At 33.8% G+C, this 22351-nt stretch overlaps 1 protein-coding gene across 1 annotated transcript in view; it reads right to left on the reverse strand.

Moving 5' to 3' along the window:
* Positions 1-22351, reverse strand: part of LOC150109980 (Na(+)/citrate cotransporter-like) — a 65714-nt gene that overhangs the window by 16009 nt on the left and 27354 nt on the right. The window contains exons 4-9 of the mRNA XM_090416221.1: positions 13027-13190; positions 9876-9981; positions 9349-9489; positions 4180-4299; positions 2371-2448; positions 599-715 (exon numbers count right to left, since the gene is read on the reverse strand). Coding sequence (XP_090272347.1) covers positions 599-715; positions 2371-2448; positions 4180-4299; positions 9349-9489; positions 9876-9981; positions 13027-13190 — 726 coding nt within the window. The remainder of the gene's footprint in view (positions 1-598; positions 716-2370; positions 2449-4179; positions 4300-9348; positions 9490-9875; positions 9982-13026; positions 13191-22351) is intronic.

Raw genomic sequence — 22351 nt, forward strand, 5'->3', positions numbered from 1 at the left:
TAGAGTCTTAATTCTGACACATGGACAGCTTTTCTTCGATTTTTTGTTCATTTTTTAAAGTTTTTATTTTTGCTCTGACAGCACTTGTTGTACTGTCTGACCATAAAAGAAATGATCAGAAAAATACGATAATAATAAATTTAAATAATCTAGCCCTTAGTTCATTGGAATATGGTTTAGTTACCTTATTTCAAAGTTCATCAGCATCATTTTGTTAATATATCGGCATGAACTATTTAGGAAATGTGACTAAATCAGCAAATACGTTTTTGCCATTACTAGGTTTCGTATTCTTTCCAAATATATGTGAATGAAACAACTGGCTGGACCACACTGCGAAAACCTGTATTGTGTGTGAAGGGAGGAAGGAGAGGACTGAGAGTTTAGCTAGGGTCAAAGAAGGGCTCTCATAAATCCAATAAAAAATTACTATATGTTTTCACAGGCCCAACAAAAAATTTTCAAGGGCTCTAAAGATCCATTGAAAACTTCGTGTGGGGAAGTTACAAAAACTATAGTTACGTCACTGCAAATGACTTTGACACGTACATAATACCTTTATGTTTTAATTCAGAGAAAAAAGAAGTCAAATACTTACACAGCAGGTGTCAGATCATCCAGCAGATTGCCCCAGCCGATTACAAATTGAGGATCTCGAAACAGCCATAGGAAGACCAAGATGGTGAAGAGAACAAGGATTGCTAGTTCGTGGAAGCTTTAAAGAATAAAAAAAAAGAAAATAACTGGAAAACGTGTTAGGAAAATAAGTATCAGCCTCGAATCACTATAATAAATTTTACATCGTAAATGAAACTTCACGCAATGAACATATGAACATATTTAATGTAGTAAATCTGTTAACCTGTAGGCATATATATGATGATATTGTTACTCAATTATTAATAGTTTAACAAACTCCGCTACACAAAACAGATTGTCATGAATAAACAAAAATGAATTGAAACGTTCAAAAAGAAAGAGTTTGTTTTTCAGAAAAACTTCGAGTTTTAAGATATGAGATTATACAGCCATCTGATGCCAGTTATGTATGAGTTTATCTCATTATAATATTGCATGATAATATTCAATATTATCATGCAAAATTATATTATTACAGCACCAGGTAGCGTTAGATTTGTTCAAAAGGAAAATAAAAACTGTATTGCAAGTAAATAATTTCAGTCTGATCTGATATGAATATTTGTGCAGCCCTTCCCGTACGAACCTCAAACGCTAACTGTATAGTACCCATGTATGCATGCAGATACAGATACCTTGCATTGCAGATACCAACTGAAAGCAATAGCAATAGTAGAAAGTTAGTGTGGGTATTGACTGACATGAAATGGCTGTACTTGTTCTGCCAAGTTTGAGTTAGCATGTGTGATCCATCTCCTGATATTTCATGTTTCATCAAACTTTCAAGTATTTTTCTTTTTATAGAGTTATAAATGAACTCGATATTTACGAATAAAATACGTGATGATTAATTACAAGTGGAACGAATTCTAATCTGAAGCTTTCTCAAGTAAACAACTCTAGACTGGAAGATTTTCTCCATTCTTGATGATTTAACTTGACGTTATCTTGAAACATTTGTTCTGAGCAATGTTCTTAGCGAAAGAGTAATTATGTATCCAGAATAATTCTTGATAATCCTGGGCATTCTGTAAATATCCATGAGACTTCGTAAGTCAGTCAGCAAAAACAGTCCTCTGGTTGAAAGATATAGCCCGAATCGTCTATAGAATATGAAGAATCTTTTATATGGGATTATCAACTGAAGGTGAGTTAAACAACCTCGTATAGACGTGGATGATTTCTTCTTCGTTACATGCCAACTCGGGTTTTTAGTTCCGCAAAACATGTTAGAATTACGTATGCAATTAACAGAGATAATGTACTGGCCTAATGCTTTAGTTATTAAAGTTATTTAATAATTCATAAACAACCTAACGAAATCAATAGTCATACTCTAAAAATCTTCCCAATTATAACTATTATCATCATATCCCTCACATACAATTTAGATTAGAACTGATACAATTTTCCTCTACCATGGAATATATATCTTGTACGGTTTAACAAGGTGTGGCTTGGAGCACTTTGGATTAATAATCAAGACTTCCAATAAAGGACGAGAATTAAATGTAGGATGACGGATGACTGTACATTGATGAACGTATGAACGAATTTGGTAATATAAATCCAAGTAATAGGAGAATATTTTTAAAGGAGATTACAAAATGACGCGGATAAAACAGAAATGCGTAAAAATATGGCATGACAATGTAAACTAAAATTAAAGTAATTTGGTTAGCCAGGTAGTTGGGACATTTTTGATTTAAGTGAAAATTAATTGTTACTTACGACATTGGACCTAAAGCTTTGTAATTTCGAAGAATAACATTTCTCACAGCTTCATCTTTCTTCTTGTCTTCTTTCTTGCTGTAAAATAGAAAAATGAGAAATGTAATTGTTCATGCATAGCACAAAAATAGCAGCCACAAAAAGTACAGGTAAAACAAAATATAAATAACATAAATAAAAGGTATCAGAAAGATATGAAGTCACGTGAAGTAATTTAATATATTTAGGATATCAGACACTCGTTCACTAATGTATAATGGAAAACAGTGGCGTTATAACTGCTATTTTGTGTTGCTAGGGGCTTCCTAACAAACAAGCTTTCAGGAGAAAGCTTGAGAGCTAAATGTAGTAAATTGTCCAACGCCTAATTTTATTCCCCAACAACAGTAGGAGTAACAGCGCTTTTAGTCCTAACAAACTCTTGGAAATTGGTTGGTAGCCACCTCCCTTCTTACTCACCACTAGCTGAGTGAACTAATAGCGATTTTAAGTAATCGGAGAGAGAGAGAGAGAGAGAGAGTATGCCACCATATAGCAGAAGAATACTACTACATGCAAGGCTGTAGCATCTTACGATCCTCTAACATTTTTAATTACACAAAGGAAGTAGCGGACTTCTTTAGCCATAACTAACATTCTGGAGACAGATAACAGCCAGTCCCCACCAATATCGAGTCCAAACTATGAGTCAAACAAGGCTTCAAGGCTTTTGGGGAGAAAGGGAGAGAGAGAGAGAGAAAGAGAGAGAGAGAGAGAACGACAATTGCCACTGTGTGACCCTAACGTTTTATTTGTCTGTAACGGTATAAGTTCTACGGTCTATTTTTTTTTTTTTGGTTGCGAGATTAAAAACACGCTTGTCGTAGGGGAAAAAACCTTACTTGTCCTCTCCAAAAACCTTAATTCGGGAACCTGCTGAATAAAAGTCTAGTAAAAGTTCACTAGTCAGTAACTAGAACTGCACATAACATTCTTTCTTCAGTCCTCAGCTATGGAAGCAAATTCAGTTGATTGAGTTTACAAGTGGCATAAGGTATGACGTTGAAATATTAACAGGGATTTTTGAGAAGGTTTGATAGATAGCTCATCTTGCAGTCAGACCTTTGACAATCTGCGTTTGGAGAAGAGAGTAACAAGAAGCAAGTGGTTATTGCTGCGGTAACAATAATAAATATATATTGTCGACTTTCATAATCTAAAGTTTCAAGAATCTAAACCAGAATAATGGAAATTAGCTCAGTAGATGGAAAGTTCAGACAGTACCTGAAATATGTGCTCTTCCAATGTTGTAGAAGTGTTTGGGTATGAAAGATAACTGAATGGAAGATAACACTCTCTGAGTGTATTATTCAACGATGAATTACGAAGGTTAAGGAGTATAACGTGGCGAACCATGACTGTTAGATCCTGGTCTCACATTGATGTCCTGAAAAAAAAAGTGTGGGTGTTCAACATTGTAGTAATTGTCTAACAATGATTGTAAGCACGTGGTTTGAAAGAGTATAATATGGCGACATTGCAGTGACCGGCATAGAGTCCAGACGAACAACGGTATAATGACATGGAAGACAATTTGAGAAACGACAGGTCTTGTAACTTTTGTCAGAATAGTGTACACTATGTTACATATTTTACAAGTTGTTGTATACATTTCGAAACTGACAAATTTCTTTGATACAAGAAACAAAATCTATAAAGCATAATTATGTTTGTGATAATGATTTTAAATTTAAAGATAATGATTATAATCATTATCTTTAAAACAAAACCATACCATTTCTTAGATGTTTATATATAAAGAGATCGTACCACCATGGGAGATACATGGCTTGAAACAGCAACCACATAATGAACGTACAGATCAACATCCCTGGAATGTTGTACATCATCCATGTGGTAAAAGTCAGTTCTTTGCAATCGGGAAACGTTCTGAAAATAAGGAAGAACAGTTGGTTTTGATTGAGTAGTGACTATTAATCAATTCTATTCTAACAGTTCTGTCAAATTTCAAGTCTTTTAAAATTGTACGCACTTTTAACTTTCTCCAGAGTTTAAAGATTCTTTAAATATTATCATAAAAGTTATTAAAGAATAGCTATTTATTATTTAAAGTAGTCGAACCAGCTAGTTCTACAGTGAAAAATGCAAAATACAAACATAAAGATATTTATATATTTCGTATCCAAACAAGTAGTACAGTAGTAAGTAAGTGATACAACATGATTTACAACAAACATAAATATATAAAGCAAAAATACTTGAGTTGTAAAATATCAAAAACAATTGTATTAAAATATACGATATGAAACATTAAGAAATGATTAAATGCGGTAGTCATGGAGAATTAACTCGTACGCATAAAATGGTGTAATAAGGCTTACTTTGAAATAGGCCTTACTAACAAAATATTATATTGAAACCCGTTTCTTCCTCTACAGAATGTCAATTCCTTTGAGCTTGTTTTACTGGTAATACGTCGGTATCTTAGTGGCTATCGTAACTTATCATCGTAACTGATAACAGTTTCTTAAGAAATTCAGCCTAATTAATTAAGTGAAGGGAGTGTATTTCCATAGTTGCTTCTGCAAAATTGCTTCGTTCAAAGGATTCCTATTAAATTTGTAATGTAAGTACTTATTTAAGTTGTTTATACTTCTACGAGAATTTCTGTACAATCAGATGAGAATAAATGCGGAGTTCGTTGGAATTTACGGGGCCCAATTATGCCATTTGGGGGGTGGGGGTCGAAGGAATTGTTCAAATCTCTCTACTTGTTTATCGTTCAATTATTTCTTAACAAATTTGGAACTTTGTTATTTTTTCTTAACATAAGAATTACACAACTTGAACAAAATATAAAAGGGGGTTGTAAAAGAGGGAGAAGAAGGTAAAATACCAATACTAGTAGTACTGTTCATCCGACTTCGATAATTTATTCCAAGACTGCTTTATTTTCGGTCATCTAATACAAGTGAAATATCATAAAAAAGGTATCTCATTTGTAAAAAAAAAAAAGCGAGCAAAATATAGGAGGTTAGTTGCAATTTAGAAATGACTACTTGACTGACGACATCAATGTTTTTATTGTTGAGAATTTCAAGTCTGAAATTAACAATAATATATGAGCAGTAAAACAACCGTTTGGTGGAAGTATTCTTCGGCGAGGATGAATTAGCCAGTCTAAATCATCCTCGCCAAAAAACAGTACGAAAATGTTATGTTTCTTCCTATCGGAAACTTTAGTTATCATTTCGCAAAAAAAGACAAAACTAACCAGAAGAACCCACATTTTACTGATTTCATAGACTTAGTTGCTTGAATAATTGGCTCACAAGTTTTTTTTATATATATATGAGATACTTTTTATGACATTTAATCAGCAGAAGATGCACAAGCGAGTATTTTCATTTTTATTTTATTGCATTTATCGATTTCTTCTTCTCCTTCTTCTTCTTCTTCTTCTTATTATTATTATTCAGTATGTGTTATTCAACTTCCCGTTTACGAGACACAATAACACGACTCGAAAGATGGCTGGAAAGCTATTTTAAATTAATATTTTCTATAATATTATACAGTAAGTTAGTAAGTGGGTCACAGGAAGGTGCAAGTCAAAATGTAGCAACTAATTTCAAATATTAAAACAAATATTGTGATAGATGAGTTGAATAATGGAAGGTTCACTCTGATCGAAAAGTATCCATCACAGCGAATCTTAAATTCATTCATATTTGTAGCAGTCTCAGTACATTCAGGAAATGAATTGTACTCACAGAAGAAGTTATAAAAATAAAATAAAATAAAATAAATAGATAAATAAAAATAATTATAGAAAGGCATACAATTAAAATGCTGTTTGAAATACCAAATGTCAGAGAATTAAAAAAAAAATCATTCAAGAAATTATGGAGAAAAATACAAGTTAGAAAAACAGCAATAATAACACTTTTTCTCTCTCCTGTTCACCACTACACTGCACAAAGGTATTTACCGGATGTATATCTCCCATTACATTCGGTAAATAACTAAACGGCTTAACAGTTTCAATTATATCACACCTTCATCTTATCTCTACCAGGCGAGTAGTTCATAGTTCTAGGATAGTTTCCTTTCTTAATACCCAAACGATGTTTGGGTATTAAGAAAGGAAAAGAGAACAAACATTGATTATGAAGTAAGATCTGTTATCTCGTAGAAGAAAGGCATAAAATTAAAATGGTAAGTGTCAGAGAGTTAAAAATATTCATTCAAGAAATGATGGAGAAAACTACAAGTTAGAAGAACAGCAAGAGAAGATAAGAGGAATTACGTGGAGGCTTCAGTATTAGGCCAGATTACTAAATTGCATGAGATTACTAGATAAATATTCTCTGAAAGAAAAAAGAAGCAAGTTAAAGCTTTAAAGTAATAAAAAGGTATATTGCTAGCTGAAGAGGATGCGATTGTTGAGAGATGAGGAGAGTACTGATAAGATTTAAAACATCTTCTCCCTTCTACTTGTTAGGCCTACTGACCTCTTAACAGAATTATCTGAAGCCCTTCTAAGTCGTACCCGTCCCGAGGATAAGGTGACTAGTCCTATGCCTCCCGGTATATTCAATGGCTGTAGCTGCGTGTGTTCACGGGCCGGTTTGCCTGCTTGTAGGAGGAAAAAACCCCAGCTAAACTGGGGAGAAAAATCCTGCTGTCCACGTCCGGCTAATTGGTTACGTCTGAGAAAGATCCTTAAGCTCCTCACGTCGGCGACGGGAATCGAATCCAGGACACTCCTTTCCTAGGCATGGTTGCGAAGAGCATAGCCACTTTTGGCTAACCGCGCGGAGTTTTAACCATAAAAACAGCATAATACGAAGTTCAATAACGAAGGTACCTCTTAAACGTATAGATTTGAATATTAAATTATAACCAAGATCTGAAAATGAGAAAATCAATGCAAATAGAGACGACGAAAAGTGGAAAGGTATGAGGCAATGAAAATATAGCTACAGAAATGCTCATGATGTTATGCGGATAAATTGCAAGTAATCTTTAATATGCTAGAACTGAAAAGATACCCAGAAGTGGAAAGAAGCAATAGCCGTAATTCCAAACTACTTGTTGATCCCTCCTAATGGATTAAGTATGCATGTACTTATGACTTTAAATCCGCGTGTGTTCAAGCGTCGATTTGCCTGTTCTGAAGGACGAAAAACCTGAATTTCCGGGTGAAAAACCCTCTACCTCCGTATGAGACCGGCTAACTCACCTTTACTCGAAAGAGACCAGTAAAGGTTCCTCATTTCATGGACGGGAATCGAACCCAGGTGTTCGTCTATACCGACTGAGCTACGGAGGCTCTATATCACGAGCAGAAGATCTAGATTATGCAGACGGCACAGTTTTGATATAATTGAAATACACTGATATACTAGCAAAATAACCAGCATTGTATAAAACACCTGAAAAAGACTGAATTAAAATAAATAAAAAAACAACAACAACAAATATTCTTAAAGTGAAATGAACAGAAATTGCTATAAAGAAATGAAAATTGACTAACATGCATACTGTTAATAACGAAGGTTGAACTGAGAAGGATAAACACAAAAATTTATAAAAGTTAATACTGGTTTCAGAAGATTAAATTTTATATGGAAATCATCTAAATATTATAATAAAACATCTTCAGTAGCAATGCCAAGACCGTATTATTATGTGGATCAGAAACGTGGAAACGTACAAAGAAATGGGAAACCTAATTAAATTATTTTAAAACAAAGTGTTTATATAAAATATTAAAACTATTTCGGACCCTCAGCGTATACAAATAGAGCATATAACAAATGATGAATCATATAGACAGATAGAGAAAAAGTATCATCGCTAGTGACACTTTTCTCTATCATAGTATTATCCTATTCTTCTCATTGGACAAACAGATACTATGATAGTACTAAATTATTTAAAAAAAAACCTATTTTCGTACAGAGTTAAGAGCCAAATAGAGAGTTCGCTTGAACTAGAGCAGTTCAAATACAGTCATCATTTCTAAACGTGGATTTGAATGGGATCTGCTTACATGAAGGTGTGAGCTCAATTCGAATATGTGTGTTTATTCAGTAAATTTCTTTGATTCCCGTTTTGAAAGTCCTTTCAGCAGGTAAGTCGGGATCATTTTATGGACAATTGCAATAAGTTATCATTCCATTAAAAAAAATCCATGTAGCTGTTGAGACAAAAATGATTTCGGTTCCAAATTTTCATCCCAGCTGACCTATCCATGTCAGCTGGGATGAACAATTTGAACCGAAATCATTTTTGCCTCAACAGCTACATGGATTTTTTTTTAATGGAATGATAACTTATTCCATTAATGATAACAAACAGAAATTTGCTGATTCATAAACATTTTTTCTATTTTTAATGACTCTTAAAGTTTAATATATACTGTATGACCGTGTTGTAATATAAAATTAACCTGTGTAAAACTCAAAAAGGACCAACTATAACCAAGATTAGAAATATATAGTCCTAACTAATGGTAAAGTGCAACCACCTAGTTGCGCCCTTGCGTCCTGGTTGCCGAGTGGTTAGCATATCCGCTCCCCAACCAGCAAGCTGCAGGTTCGAATTCCGCGGCATGGATGTTTTTGATTATCGTTAGGTGGGAGATGAATTTCATCGACTAGTGTGAGACTACCAACTTGCTCATTGGAGGCCTGCAGGGGCTTGAAAAAATTCCATGTTTGGTCTTTTGAGCAGGGTGTCCTCTATGTACACCCGCGGTTCTGATGTACTATATTGACAACGTTTCGTGGGCGGCTGTCACATAAAAAAAAACGACTTTTAAATAACCTATTTGATAAAGAGTAACAGTGAAATAATCTGAACACGAAAAATTTCGATAAATATACCTGATTACCTGATTTAAACTCTCTCTCTCTCTCTCTCTCTCTCTCTCTCTCTCTTTCTTCTTGCAATGACACAAAATCAACTTACTCATCAAGCAATCCCTTCAATACTAGATTTGGTCCACTTCCAATGATGGTTCCAGTCCCACCAGCATTGGCCGCGAAAGCAATTCCTAATAGCAGAGCTCTCTTCAAACTTGTCAGAACCTTTTTCATTTCGTGATCAGTACTATATGGGTAAAATAAAATTAACACAAGTTACAGACATTATTATCAATGAACAAAAAACAAAAAAAAAAAAAAATGCATGCTTAGGAAATAACGACAATTTGTGTGGAGAGAAAGAAATTTAAATAAAATAATAATAAAGAAAATCTTTCAAAAACTTTGATTTATGTGAATTTTATAAATTTAACAATCAAAATTTAAATCAATGATATTTTATAATTTTATAAATTTAAATATACAATACTCATTAAATTGTCAGTAATATTACTGTTATAAATAATTTAATAAGAAATAAACGTAATTCTATGCCATTACTTCCATAAATATAGAATGGAAGTAATGGCATAGAATGAAAGGAAATGCACATGAATATAAATAAATACTTACATTCGATTTTCTCCCTCTAAATTCTCAGTACTTTTAATCATAAAGACTGGAGGGGATTGTTTCTCCTCATTGGTTGTTCCGATACTGACAACGGATATCACGGACACTAAAGAAAAGAAATTTGAATATCAGTGTACAAATAGGATAGCATAAGATGTAATGAATTATTTGGAATTAACGTTGATGCAAATAAGACCATCTAACAGGTACATTAATTGCATGTGTTTATCGATTATCCTAGTTTATCCGTTTTGCGAGAAACAAAACTAGAATTTCTCATAGAAAGAACTGGAATCGTTATGAGTTGCTAATTGAACTACGGTTCAAAATATCTGAAATATGATTCTCGATGGGATTCAGACCAAAGTCTTTATAATCGAAGGAAATACTGCGGCAAGATATCCGAGAGAATCAAGAAATCTGATGTGCGAGAAGAAAAAAAAAAAAACTACCAAGATGAGTACTGTACTAAAACTGGTACAAAGAAATTCTTCTCTTTTTGATTCTGATGTCCAGTTTGCTTCAGAATATTTGGTGTTTGCCAACAACAGCACTACTTATATAAGTTTAATATATACTGCCTTATATAGCTGTTTGTTTCAGTCAGTGGAATAAATCTTTGAAGCTTGGAAGTTCCTAGAAGAAGAAATGCACATATATATCCTTGACAGAAGTTATTAAAATTTTTGAACGTTAGATGCTATATTTATTTATTTATCAATATGTCACATTTATTTATTAATTCATATATTATATTTATGCGTTATTTAGATATAATAACAACAAAATTCTAAACAACATATACAGAAATAGAATCAATAAGAAGCAAAATAGTTTCAGAAAAGTTATTTTATTTTAATTTTTGTTTTAATTATTTCATATGCAATATACGTTTCACTGAATAAATATGTAACAGTAGCTGAGCTTAGTGGAAACAAACCCCCCTTTGGACACCTCCATTTCTACTAATATTAGCTATTATTGCATATTCGTATCAAAAATTTAGGAGCTACATAAAACCAAGTTTTAGAAATTTTACCCATTGTAATAAATTAGGGAAATTATTTGCATGATGATTGATGTTTTTGAGATAATGGTAAAATAATAATAATAATAATATTCTTAAGACTATTGAATGTTTTAGCTAAACGTGTTATATTACATTATCGGAAATACTGATATAATGTTATATCAGTATTTCTAGTGATCGTACAAAGAATAACATTAGCTGAAATCAAGTTTTTGAAGAAAACAACTGGTTACATTAAAGTGAATAAGAAAAAAAAGCCAGGAAGTTTACAAGAATTAAATCAAAGAAACCAACATCTTACAAACATGTAACTATCAATAAATGGATTTTAATGCGTGAACAGAATGTCGTTTAATAGATTACCAAAATATAAAAGAAAAATGAAAAAGAAAAGATGAAGATCCTTTTTAAAGAGATAGTTCTGAACCGAAGCCTCATTGATATTTGCAAGGAAGACAATGACGGCAACAAAATTTGTTATAGCACTATTTCTTATATCTTTATAACAATTTAATTATAAAATCACGGAAGACATTCAGTCATTTAAACTAAGACTACAAGTCAAAGTATAAAAAAAAATTAATTGATATCGCAGCCGGAGTTGATCATAACTGGCTTTTAATGCAGTATTTTTTTTTTTTTTGCTTTCTCTGACAATAAAAAATGTCAAGCTGAGAAGAGTCAGCATACCAGTCTTGTTTCTCATCGCAATTATTTTGAGTAGGATTATCTAGAATAAAGGCTCTGGTAGCTATTAGCAGCTAATTTATACTTCATTTTCATTTTAATTACATGAAGATTAAAAGAAAAAACATGAAGGAAAGAGGGAATTGGTAATCTCGCAGAAACTGTATGTAGTTAATTCAGGTGTTATAGATAATTCGCATATCACACATTTAATAATAAAGTGCTGACTTTATTATTATTATTTCCTTAAATCTTCTTGGATTTATTATTATAAGGCACAATAATATTGCATACGCTCAACGGTTTTTCATGAATATAAGTACTAAAATACTCTAAAATTTAATTAATTTAAAAAAATCTAGTCTAAATATACTCTAAATTTTAAACCAAATGTTCTAAAAAATATTCGATTTTGCTACACGTTTAGTGTAGTGTTCTATCCTATTCAATCAGCCATAAGGCTGGTGGGGGTAGCTTCATGCTACCATACTAGGGAGATATTATGGATTAGGTGGTTTCTAGTGTGGTGAAGTGAAGTGAAGTGGATCTTATATAACATTGCATTTTGGAAACCAAAATCATAATATTGCATCTATATCATGAGTGCATTTTTTTCAGAGTTTTTATTAAAAAATCCAAGACAGTATCGTATATCCAGATTTCCACATATTTTTGTTTATCTCAAGTGATATCTACACTTCAGCCTTTATCAACAACCTTTATGGCTTCTACCCTCTTTCCATTTTAGGAGAGTTTCGTAATAGGTACAGTAAATTAGATTATTTTTATGAGTGTCTCTAATCATTAATTTCGATACCTTTTTATTCAGAATGAAAGCTTTGCCCATATTATAAATAATTTCCTCATATCAGAATGCACAATACTACACACACACACATTACAAAATACTGCTTTATATAAAAGTTTATTCAGAACCAAACGGTAAAGCGTAAACCAACCTTAGTCGACTGCACGAAAGCAGCTTTGGTTCTGAGACACTCGTGATGACAAGAGGAAAATCTTTCCATTATCACATCCTTTTTTTTAAGAAGAAATCCAATTCACATCTTCTTTTGCAACCCACTAGCGTCGTCGGCACCAGATCTGCTGCAGAGATCTTTTTTCTTTTCCTTTTTTTTTTATTTCATTTTGGACAAATTTCACTGTTTAGTAAAAAAATTATTTCTTTATTATTTTATTTTAAATAAATGACCACTTTTAATGGCGATTCATCTCTTATATTGAAACGTATCATCATCACTATTTTTACTGCACATCGAAATCACACGAGTATCTGAATAAACGAATTAAATGACGTGCAGTATTTAACCAATATTTAAATCTTTTAGCTATGCTGTCATATATTAGTGACTTTACTTAAAAAAAAAACAGAAAAAAATTAATTTCAAAACTAATTTAATTTAAAGCATTTACCTCTGGCACTTGGATTAATATAAGACATCTTTTTGCTATCATAAAACTCTTTCTCCAATTCATTAATAACAGCTTCTACTATTGGAACCATCATGGCTGTTGTAGCCGTGTTGGTGATCCACATGGATAGGAACATCGTCGTTATCATAAAACCGAACATAATCCTACAACGAAAACATAAGTGGTATAGTACTGATAATTTAACAAACCTTAGTTCATGTTAAAACATCAGATCATGAAGGTATTTAACGTAAGATATTTACTTGCGTATATAGTTTCGGATGACATTAAATGTGCTTATGTCGTGTACTGTCGAATACGTCATTCCATTTTCGAAAGTTTTCATAAAAAAGTAACCTTAATAATAATAATAATAATAATAATAATAATAATAATAATAATAATGCACAGCTGATGTTCATTTCTCCTTGCTGTGCAACCAGGGCAGAAAGCTGAAAAGCGATAGAAAGAAACCAAACGTTTAGAATGGTCTCTTAGAATAAAAAGGGAAGTAGTGAAATATTTTTACAGCTCAACGCCAGAAAAACGGGTTTTAGAAAGCCTATGCATGTGATTTGAAAAAATTCCCAGAATCTGCAATAAGAGAACAAAGACTTATGGACCAAAAGAATTTCATTTTCATTTTCATAATATTTATCGAATTTGAGCTGCAAAAGTTACGTAATAAACCAACAACTCCAGTAACAGTAAGTCATCAGGAGGTAGCTATATCTAACTTCGAAATTCAACTCAGTGATCATCAAGCTGACGTGATTTCTCAGAATGTTTTGATAGAAGTACAGTGTAAAATGAAGTCGGTCATACTGGAACATATGAACTTCATAAATGACCGTATAGGACTACCAACATTAAAGGCCTTACATAAATCTAAACTAAAAGCGCTCCTCTTAGAGCAAATACTGTGATAAAACACACACAACCAAAGAAAACAAATCAGCTTTTATACAGCGCAGATTATACAGCTATATCATTACAATGAAGCTTAATTGTAAACCGCAAGAGCAAAAGCCGCCATGGAAAATCCGGTTGGAACGAAAAACTCAACAAATTCGAACTAATTTTAGCAACTTAAAGAGTTTAAAAAAGAATGGATGGAAAATAATAGCATGAAAAGTAAACTCATAAACACGAAGAGGGGGGGGGGAGTTGTTGTAATATTGCTGCATCATCTGCCTCTGAGATAAAAAAAAATGGTGATATCAGTTGCTTTAACATCATTTTTATTCGAGGCGTTTATCAGAACTTTTCAGCCACTCCAAAAAAAAAAAAAAATACTAACGTTACCGAAGAGAGTTAAAGCAAATAATTATTGCGACTGTACAAAATGTACAAAATACGTCACTTCTTTCAGTCTCCCTAGAGAAATACAAATGCAAACACTCATTTACTAGAAAAAGAAGAAACACTAGAATCTTGGAAGTCAATCTGGGACAATCCTATTGAATATAATAAAAGTGCCTCATGGATTAAGGAAAAGGTTTAAGGAAATAGAATCAGAAATGAAACAAAAGCAAATGCAAAATGTTATTATTACTAAAGAAATGGTCAGTGAACTAGCTAAAAAAAAAACTAGGGCGCATCTTGCAAAGACCAATTACATGGATTTCGGTTAAAGAATCTAACCAGTCTACATGGTCGAATCGCAGAACAATTTATTAATTTTTTGCAGTCAGGCTCAGTGGAAGACTCGATGATATCTGAGCGTACGTTTTTCTTCATGAAAGATAAGGGTAAGGGTGGGGAACCGAAGTAACTATCTTCCAATAACATACCTATCAACTAGGCTATAGCTGTTCACTGCAATCATAGCAAATTCAATATACCATTACTTATCAGATTTACCCGATTGAACAAAAGGGCAATTTTCAAAAATCTAGAGGAACAAAAGACAAGATCCTTATTAATAAAATGATTCTCAGAGATTTAAAAAGAAGAAAATCTAACTTAAACATGGCATGGATAGACTATAAGAAATCATTCGATTCGTTTCCATACTTCTCGATCCTAAAATCATTACAAATGTTTGGAATTAGTAAAAATATATGTTCGTTTGTGGCTGCTGCTATGAAATCATGGAAAACAACTTCGATAGTCAATAATGAACGAAAAGGAGATATTAGCATTAAACATGTACTTTTCCAGGGTGATTCCTTGTTACAGTTACTGTCCGACATTTCTTTAATACCTTTGTCTATGATTTTGAAGAAAATAAAACTTGGATATGAAATTCCTAAATATAGTATTAAAACTTATGGAAAAGTTTTATGAAAAATCGTTACAGCAAATAGATTCATTACTGAAGACGGTTCGTATTTTCAGTCAGGATATCAAAATGATATTTGGTTTGGATAAATATGCAATTTCATCTATTAAAAGAGAGAAAATTAATTTTGATCTGGAGAAATAAAGTAATTTCAGCTAACGAATACTATACGTACCTAGGAATATTAGAAGCCAGTAACATTCTCCACTCGAAAGTTAAACAACAGGAAGCAGCAGAATACACAAAGAGTCAGGAATAAAACTTAATGGATTGAACACAATTCGAACAGTGAACTCTTGGACTATATCAGTGATCTGATACAGAGCTGGCATAATAGATTTGGCTAAGGAAAACCTGGAAAAATTGGATCGCACTAGAAAAATTAAACTAGAAAAGTAATGACTATGCACCATGCATTATATTCAGGAAGTGATGTTGACCGGCTATATCTACCAAGAAGGATAGGGACGGGGTTTTCTGTAAGTGAGACAGACTGTTGAAGAAGAGGAAATTACTTTAAAAAATTACATCGACAACAGCACTGAGCAAATTCTTCAAGCCATTTCAGACGACCTTCTAAAAGCAATAAGAAATAAATCCGATTACAAGAAAGGAACAGCAAAATAACCGATATATGCGCTGTAAAAATAAACTCTTGTATGGCTAATTTCTTCGAGATACTGAAAAAAAAATTTGACGTGACCAACATGTCGCAATGACTACAATATGGATATATCAAAAACGAAACAGATAGATTTATTTTAGCCGCTCAGAATCAGGCGTTGCGTTACAAACTAATGCAATCAAGGCAAATATTTTGAACATCAAAATAACAGTAAATGCAGATTATGTGACAGAATGATCAGACTGTAGAAGATGTAATCAGTGCCAGCAGCAGGATAGCACAAGCTGATTATACATATCTCCATGATCAAGTTGACAAAATAATTCATTACCATATTTACACAAAAAATATGGTTTACCTATTTCTTATAAGCAGTATAAAATAGAAATAGTAATGGAAAACAAAACAGCAAAAATTATATTGGACATTAGAACACAAATTGATCACCATTTGGAACATAATAGACCTGACATCATAATTGTTGAACACCGACTAGCTTGGTTTATTGACATCGCAGTAACAACCGACAACAACATTCTAGTGTGTTATGATTTAAGTGATGTGAAAAACTTGTAATTAATAAAAAATTTATAGAGAAAAACAGCACTAGGAACCGAATAAAAACCGATTAATGAGACATCCTTAAGATGTCTCATTAAGTTAAAGAGACATCTTAAGGGAGTACAAAATGAGACTTGTAACACACACCCACACCCACACCCACAAGCAGCACAAAACTAACTGAAAACAAGTGGACGAGTTCTAACTAGGTGGGACGCCCTCTATGACCGCCTAGGATGTAAACTGGGATATCGAAGTATTAATGTTTCCCATATTTTAGGAAGTTTTATGCACCATATTTATTTGAATTAGGCCGAATTTTAATAGCAGAAGCAATTTTTAAAACCAGACTTTCTCTTCTAAATTTATAGTGATTCTGGGAGCTGTATCCAAAGCATGGTCTGCAATGCCAGATTGACCATAGTCATGACTGCAGATGTATTTTTTATGTTCTTCCATTCTGATGGTAGCTGATCTTCCTGAATGTCCATGTTAGGCTAACTTGCAAGAACAAGGAACTCTATATTCACCTTGAACTGAGAGGTGTGTATGGTGGGGGAAGAGTTTGTCTTGAGTGGAGCGGATAAGGATAGCTAGTTTTAAATGGGGCTTGAAAGTGGTGCAAAGATTGCATTTTTTTTAAATTCTGGATATTTTTCTGATGTGCCTCGACACAGGGGATGGTGACAGCGTTATGAAAATATTTCTGAAGAGAAGGTTGTGGATTGGGGAAGGATTGATTATTTTTTGATATTGTTACTAACATTCTCTTAAATAACACGTATTGCTTTTTAAAAAACTTTTCCCCTTTATATCATTGACCGCTTTTCCTTTTCTATTCATTCCAATTATTTCTCTTGGAAGAATAAAATTTTTAATAATATAGAGGGTACTTCTGTGGGGTCTCTCCCTCTCATTCCCTTTGCCAATTCTTTATGGAAGATTTTGAAAAACAAGCTCTTGACTCAAACCTTCTCTCAGGTTCAGATATGTAGATGTTGTCTTTCTTATTTGGTCTGATGGCTCAGACACATTAGATACTTTCCTCTGTCACCTCAATAGTTTCATCCCAGAATTCAATTTGCAATGGAAAAGGAAACTAATAATAGTCTGGCTTTTCTAGACACTTTGGTCACCCGCCTATCTAATAGTAACATATCCTTTTCATTATATGAGAAATCGACTGACACAGGCAGATACATTCAAAAACATTCTCATCACCCCCCCCCCCTCTCTCAACAATATAGTGTCATAAAAACACTAACCCATAGAGGCTATAACTTTTGTTCCAATGAGACCTCTCTTGCAACAGAACTCAATCATACACACCACACCTCTCTTATCTAATGGCTACAGTTCCCACAATAAAAAAAAAATAATCAATCTTTCTACCAATCCATGACTTCTCTTCGAAAATATTTTAGTAATGCTATCACCATTCCCTTTGTTTGAGGCATATCAGAAAAACTATCCAGAATCTTAAAGAAATACAATCTTTGCACCACTTTCAAGCCCGATTTAAAAACTAGCTACCCTTATCCTCTCCAGTCAGAACACCCCCCCTCTGAGTTCAAGGGGGGGGGGAATACCGAGTTCCTTGTTCCTGCAAGTTAGCCTACTATAGATAGCTATCATCCGAATGGAAGAACATAAAAATACATCTGCAGTCATGACTATAATTAATCTAGTCTCAAAGATCATGCTTTGAATACAGTTCACGGAATCAATTGAAAAAATACCATCATGCTCCATTACAGTAAATTTAAAAGAGAAAGACGGATTTTTCTCGGACTGCTACTAAAAATCTGCCTAATTTAAACAAATATGGTTACATAAAACTTCCCAAAATATGGGAAGCGCTAATACTTCGAAATCCCAGTTTGCATCCTAGGATGAAGGACTCTAGTCTTTTGACCATGTGTTTCAGTTAGTTTTGTGATGCCTTTGTAAGTGTGTTGCAAGTCTCATTTTGTACTCCCTGATGATATCTCTGTAACTGATATGAAACATTGGAAGCATTAAATACTATTTTTTATCTTTTTAGTGCTGTTTCACTCCATTAAATTTTTATCATTAACGACTACATCAAAAAAAAAAAAAAAGAAAGAATCCATATTTTACAACGTCCATATTTTACAACGCTAACTGGGTCTATTGTCTATTGTTAGATTCTTAGGTAGAGTATGAATTGCTCTGTATCACCATTCAAATTGTTGTTTGAATGATACTTTGTTTTGACTGGTTTTAATTTTAATAATCTCCATTAAATTGAAAAGTAGTAATTTAAGAGAAGTAGAGCAGCTGTTATGGCTTTGCAAAAGGACCTAATTAGAATGTCTGAATGGGCTAGTGTGTGTGTATGTATGGGTGGGTGGGGATGTCAGTTTAATATAGCAAAGTATGTGGTTTTAAAAATTGGGAAAGCAAATATGGAATGTAAAGTATAAGATTGGTGGGGATATTTAGAGGCGATGGAGGAGATAAAAGATCTGAGGGTAATGGTGGATAGGGACTTGAAATTTAGTGGGAAGTTTGCTAAAATTGTGAAGACAACACAGTGGATTTTTGGAATGATGCGATGAACACTGACATATAGAAGTAAGCATATTTTGTTTCTATTGTACAAGGCTTTGATCAAGATGCATGTGGATTACTGTGCACAGATTTGGTCGCCAGGTTTTCAAACGTATAATGAGATGTTGCAGAGGGTTCAGAGACAATTGATTAAGCTGGTTTCTGGAATGTGGAATACAGATGAGAGAATGCAGATTACAGAGCCTATGGATAGAATGAAGAGGGGAGACATAATTGAGACGTATAAGTTAATAAGGGGTAATTAATCAAGTGCCTCATCTATTTATAATTTCTTAACTTGGGAAATTCTCTTTATTATTATTATTATTTGACACCTCCAGTGAGTCCAAAGACACATTGAGAGAGGGCACCTGCTCTACAGCACTATCTCCACCACTCATTCATCAACTGATCGCAACTACACCAACGCCATCTACCGCCGACAAATACCACTAGTTTTTCCACAGCAATCACAAACATTCATTCCCACGGGATTCGAACCCGCAGCCCTTTAGCTGGAGAGCGGATGCTCTAACCACTCGGCCAGACAGGCCGACAAATTTGAAACAAAGTCTTCCTTCGTGTGGTCAAGTGTCGTGGTGTGCAAGCGCCACATCCACTAAGCTACACAGGCTCTGTGTAGAGATTTAGGTAGAGATATTTTCTTTGGTTCACTGGAAGTACATATAACATTGAAGTTATGAGTAGCATTTTACTGGTTAGGCATATTGTTATTGTAGCAGCTAGAAATATTTTGCCTTTTGTGTTGACGAATGATGTTAGTACATTACCAAGTAATGTTATAAAGAAAAAATATTTAGAATGTTTAGGGTCACCGGACTGCGTTTTATTGGCAGTGGGGAGTTATTACATATGTAATTTTCATTCTCCCAAATCTCTCTCTCTCTCTCTCTCTCTCTTTCATTCACCCACTCATGTTATCTAGTTTCTGTACTTCGCATGGAGTTGGTATTCCTTTTTAAAGTAGTTAGGCCATAATGAACTATTGCTTCACACAAAAATTTCTACTTAGGTATATTAGAGCTTCGATGTCAGGTGCGACTGTCTCTAATTTGGAATAACTTCGATGGGACAATTCTTAATTTCTTTTGAAAGTGGTTAACATGGCTAGTCCACTTTATATTGTGGTCTCTGTGAAGACCAAGATATTTATTTTGTAATACGTTTATATCGGTATATGAGTATTTTTTCTCCTAAATTGCTACAGTCTCTTTCATGGCAAATTATTGGTTTTTAATACACGATGACTGAAGTCTGTGATTTTTAATCAGCATCATCTAAGTCTTGAGGTGAAAAGAACTGATATGAAACTACTTTGAAAGTTCATTTCGATCTTCTTCTGTTTGCTCTAACTGATTTCTGAAGATTCATTGGCTACATTCAATACCAAGTAATCTCTGAAGTGGGTGACCGTTTATGCGCAGCATATGGATGGTATTTGCGGAGAGTTTCAGCATGTTTCTATTAATGCACGGGGTTCCGTGCCTGCTCTTGTGCAGTGATGTCTTCCTGATAGGTATTTTTAAGCTATTTAATTAAATACGTCTATTTCTATTGCTGTTAGTTTTTTAATTAGAATGATAATGTGTATTGCACATCTTATTTAAGTTCATATGGATAACTATTACATAACTGTTATTGACAAGCGAGTAATTTATATATTTAATTAAGCACCCCAATATATTATTGGGGTGCTTAAGGGTTAAAGCTGTATAACTGAGAGGAGACCTCCACATAGGCTTTAAAGGAATGCGGAGAACCGACCAGGGCTTCTGACCTAATTTCCAGTTCTCACCTTCTCGTGGTGCACCCTTTTGGGTACCTACCTGGATACTGCGCGAACGAGGATGGGCCGGCAATTTAGGATTTACCCGACCAAATTGTATTCTTATTGGCTTAAACCAATATACAAAATGATGGTACAACATGACAAAATTTCATGCCGGCTGGGGCGTCGCCCGGATAAACAAGACCCCCGTTGTTTTCGCCAGGGAACCAGGGCGGACATCAAAAAGTCAGCTACTGGAACAAATCTGAAAACAAACCCCAACTTAACATCACCAGAGTTAAAGATCGGTACTATCAACATAAGAAGCCTGAATGGCAAAGAAATGGAGCTAGCTGAGGAATTAGATAAGTACCAGATAGACATAATAAGGGTGACTGAAACAAAAACGACAAAAACCGGTGAGATCTTTCTGAGCAATAAATACAAAATGTTATATTCAGGCAATGACAATCAAGGAAAATAAGGAGTAGCCATAGTATTCAACACTAAATACGAGGCTAATCTTCTTGAATAGCAGGCAGTCTCAAGTAGAGAGATGTGGGCAAATATCAGAATGGGGAACTGAACAATGAGACTTGTTTGTGCCTATGGTCCCACAGAAGGTTCTACAAAGGTAGAAGTAGAGGAATTTTTTGAGGCTTTAGTGAAAGCAACTAACACAATGAAAAAGAAAATGTTGGTCCTTGTCGGGGGTCTAAATATCAGAGTGGGAAATGATTGCCAGACATTTATCTGTTGGATTTCTGCTCAGGACATATACTGATTATTACTAACACCATGTTCCAACATACAAAGATTTTTGATTGTTGAAGAAATAATCTTCAACAAAGATTATTGAAGAAAAAATGAAAGAGTTTGAGAACAGGATACCTTAGAGATTCAGTGGAAAATTCTGAAGAAAACACTGATTGATTCTGCCAGAGAGGAATGTGGTGAGGTTTTCCGCAAGGATATAAAAATCAGAACTCCATGGTGGACACAGGAAGTTAAAGAGGCAGTGAAAGAAATGAAGATAGCATATCAAAAGTTCCTGGCAAATAAGTCAGCTTGTGCTCTTAGAGAATACAGAGAGAAATATAAGAAAGCTAAACACTGAGTAAAACCAGCTAAACAAAAGTCATGGGAGGACTTTGGCAAGAACATAGAAAATAAATATCAAGAAGGTGACAAAATATTTTTAAGAGAAAGATGAAGTATGGAGTAATTACTTCGAGAAATTGCTAAATGAAACAAACAGTGATAGCACAGTGGTAAAAAAACACTCAACAGGCATATAGTCAGGAATACATATCCATACCTGAAGTTGAAAAAGCCATCAAAGGCTTAAAATGTGGAAAGGAAGCAGGAGCAGATGATATTCGACCAGAAATGCTGAAGTATCGTGGTATAAAAGTCTTGCAGTGGCTGCACTGCATAGTTCAGAATGCCTGGACAGAGGGACGAATTCCCGATGATTCGAGTAGAGCTCTAA

This window comes from Typopeltis vanoorti, chromosome 1, assembly GCF_054136105.1.
Source record: "Typopeltis vanoorti isolate ZY-2024b chromosome 1, IOZ_Tvanoo_1.0, whole genome shotgun sequence".
Classification (NCBI taxonomy): domain Eukaryota; kingdom Metazoa; phylum Arthropoda; class Arachnida; order Uropygi; family Thelyphonidae; genus Typopeltis; species Typopeltis vanoorti.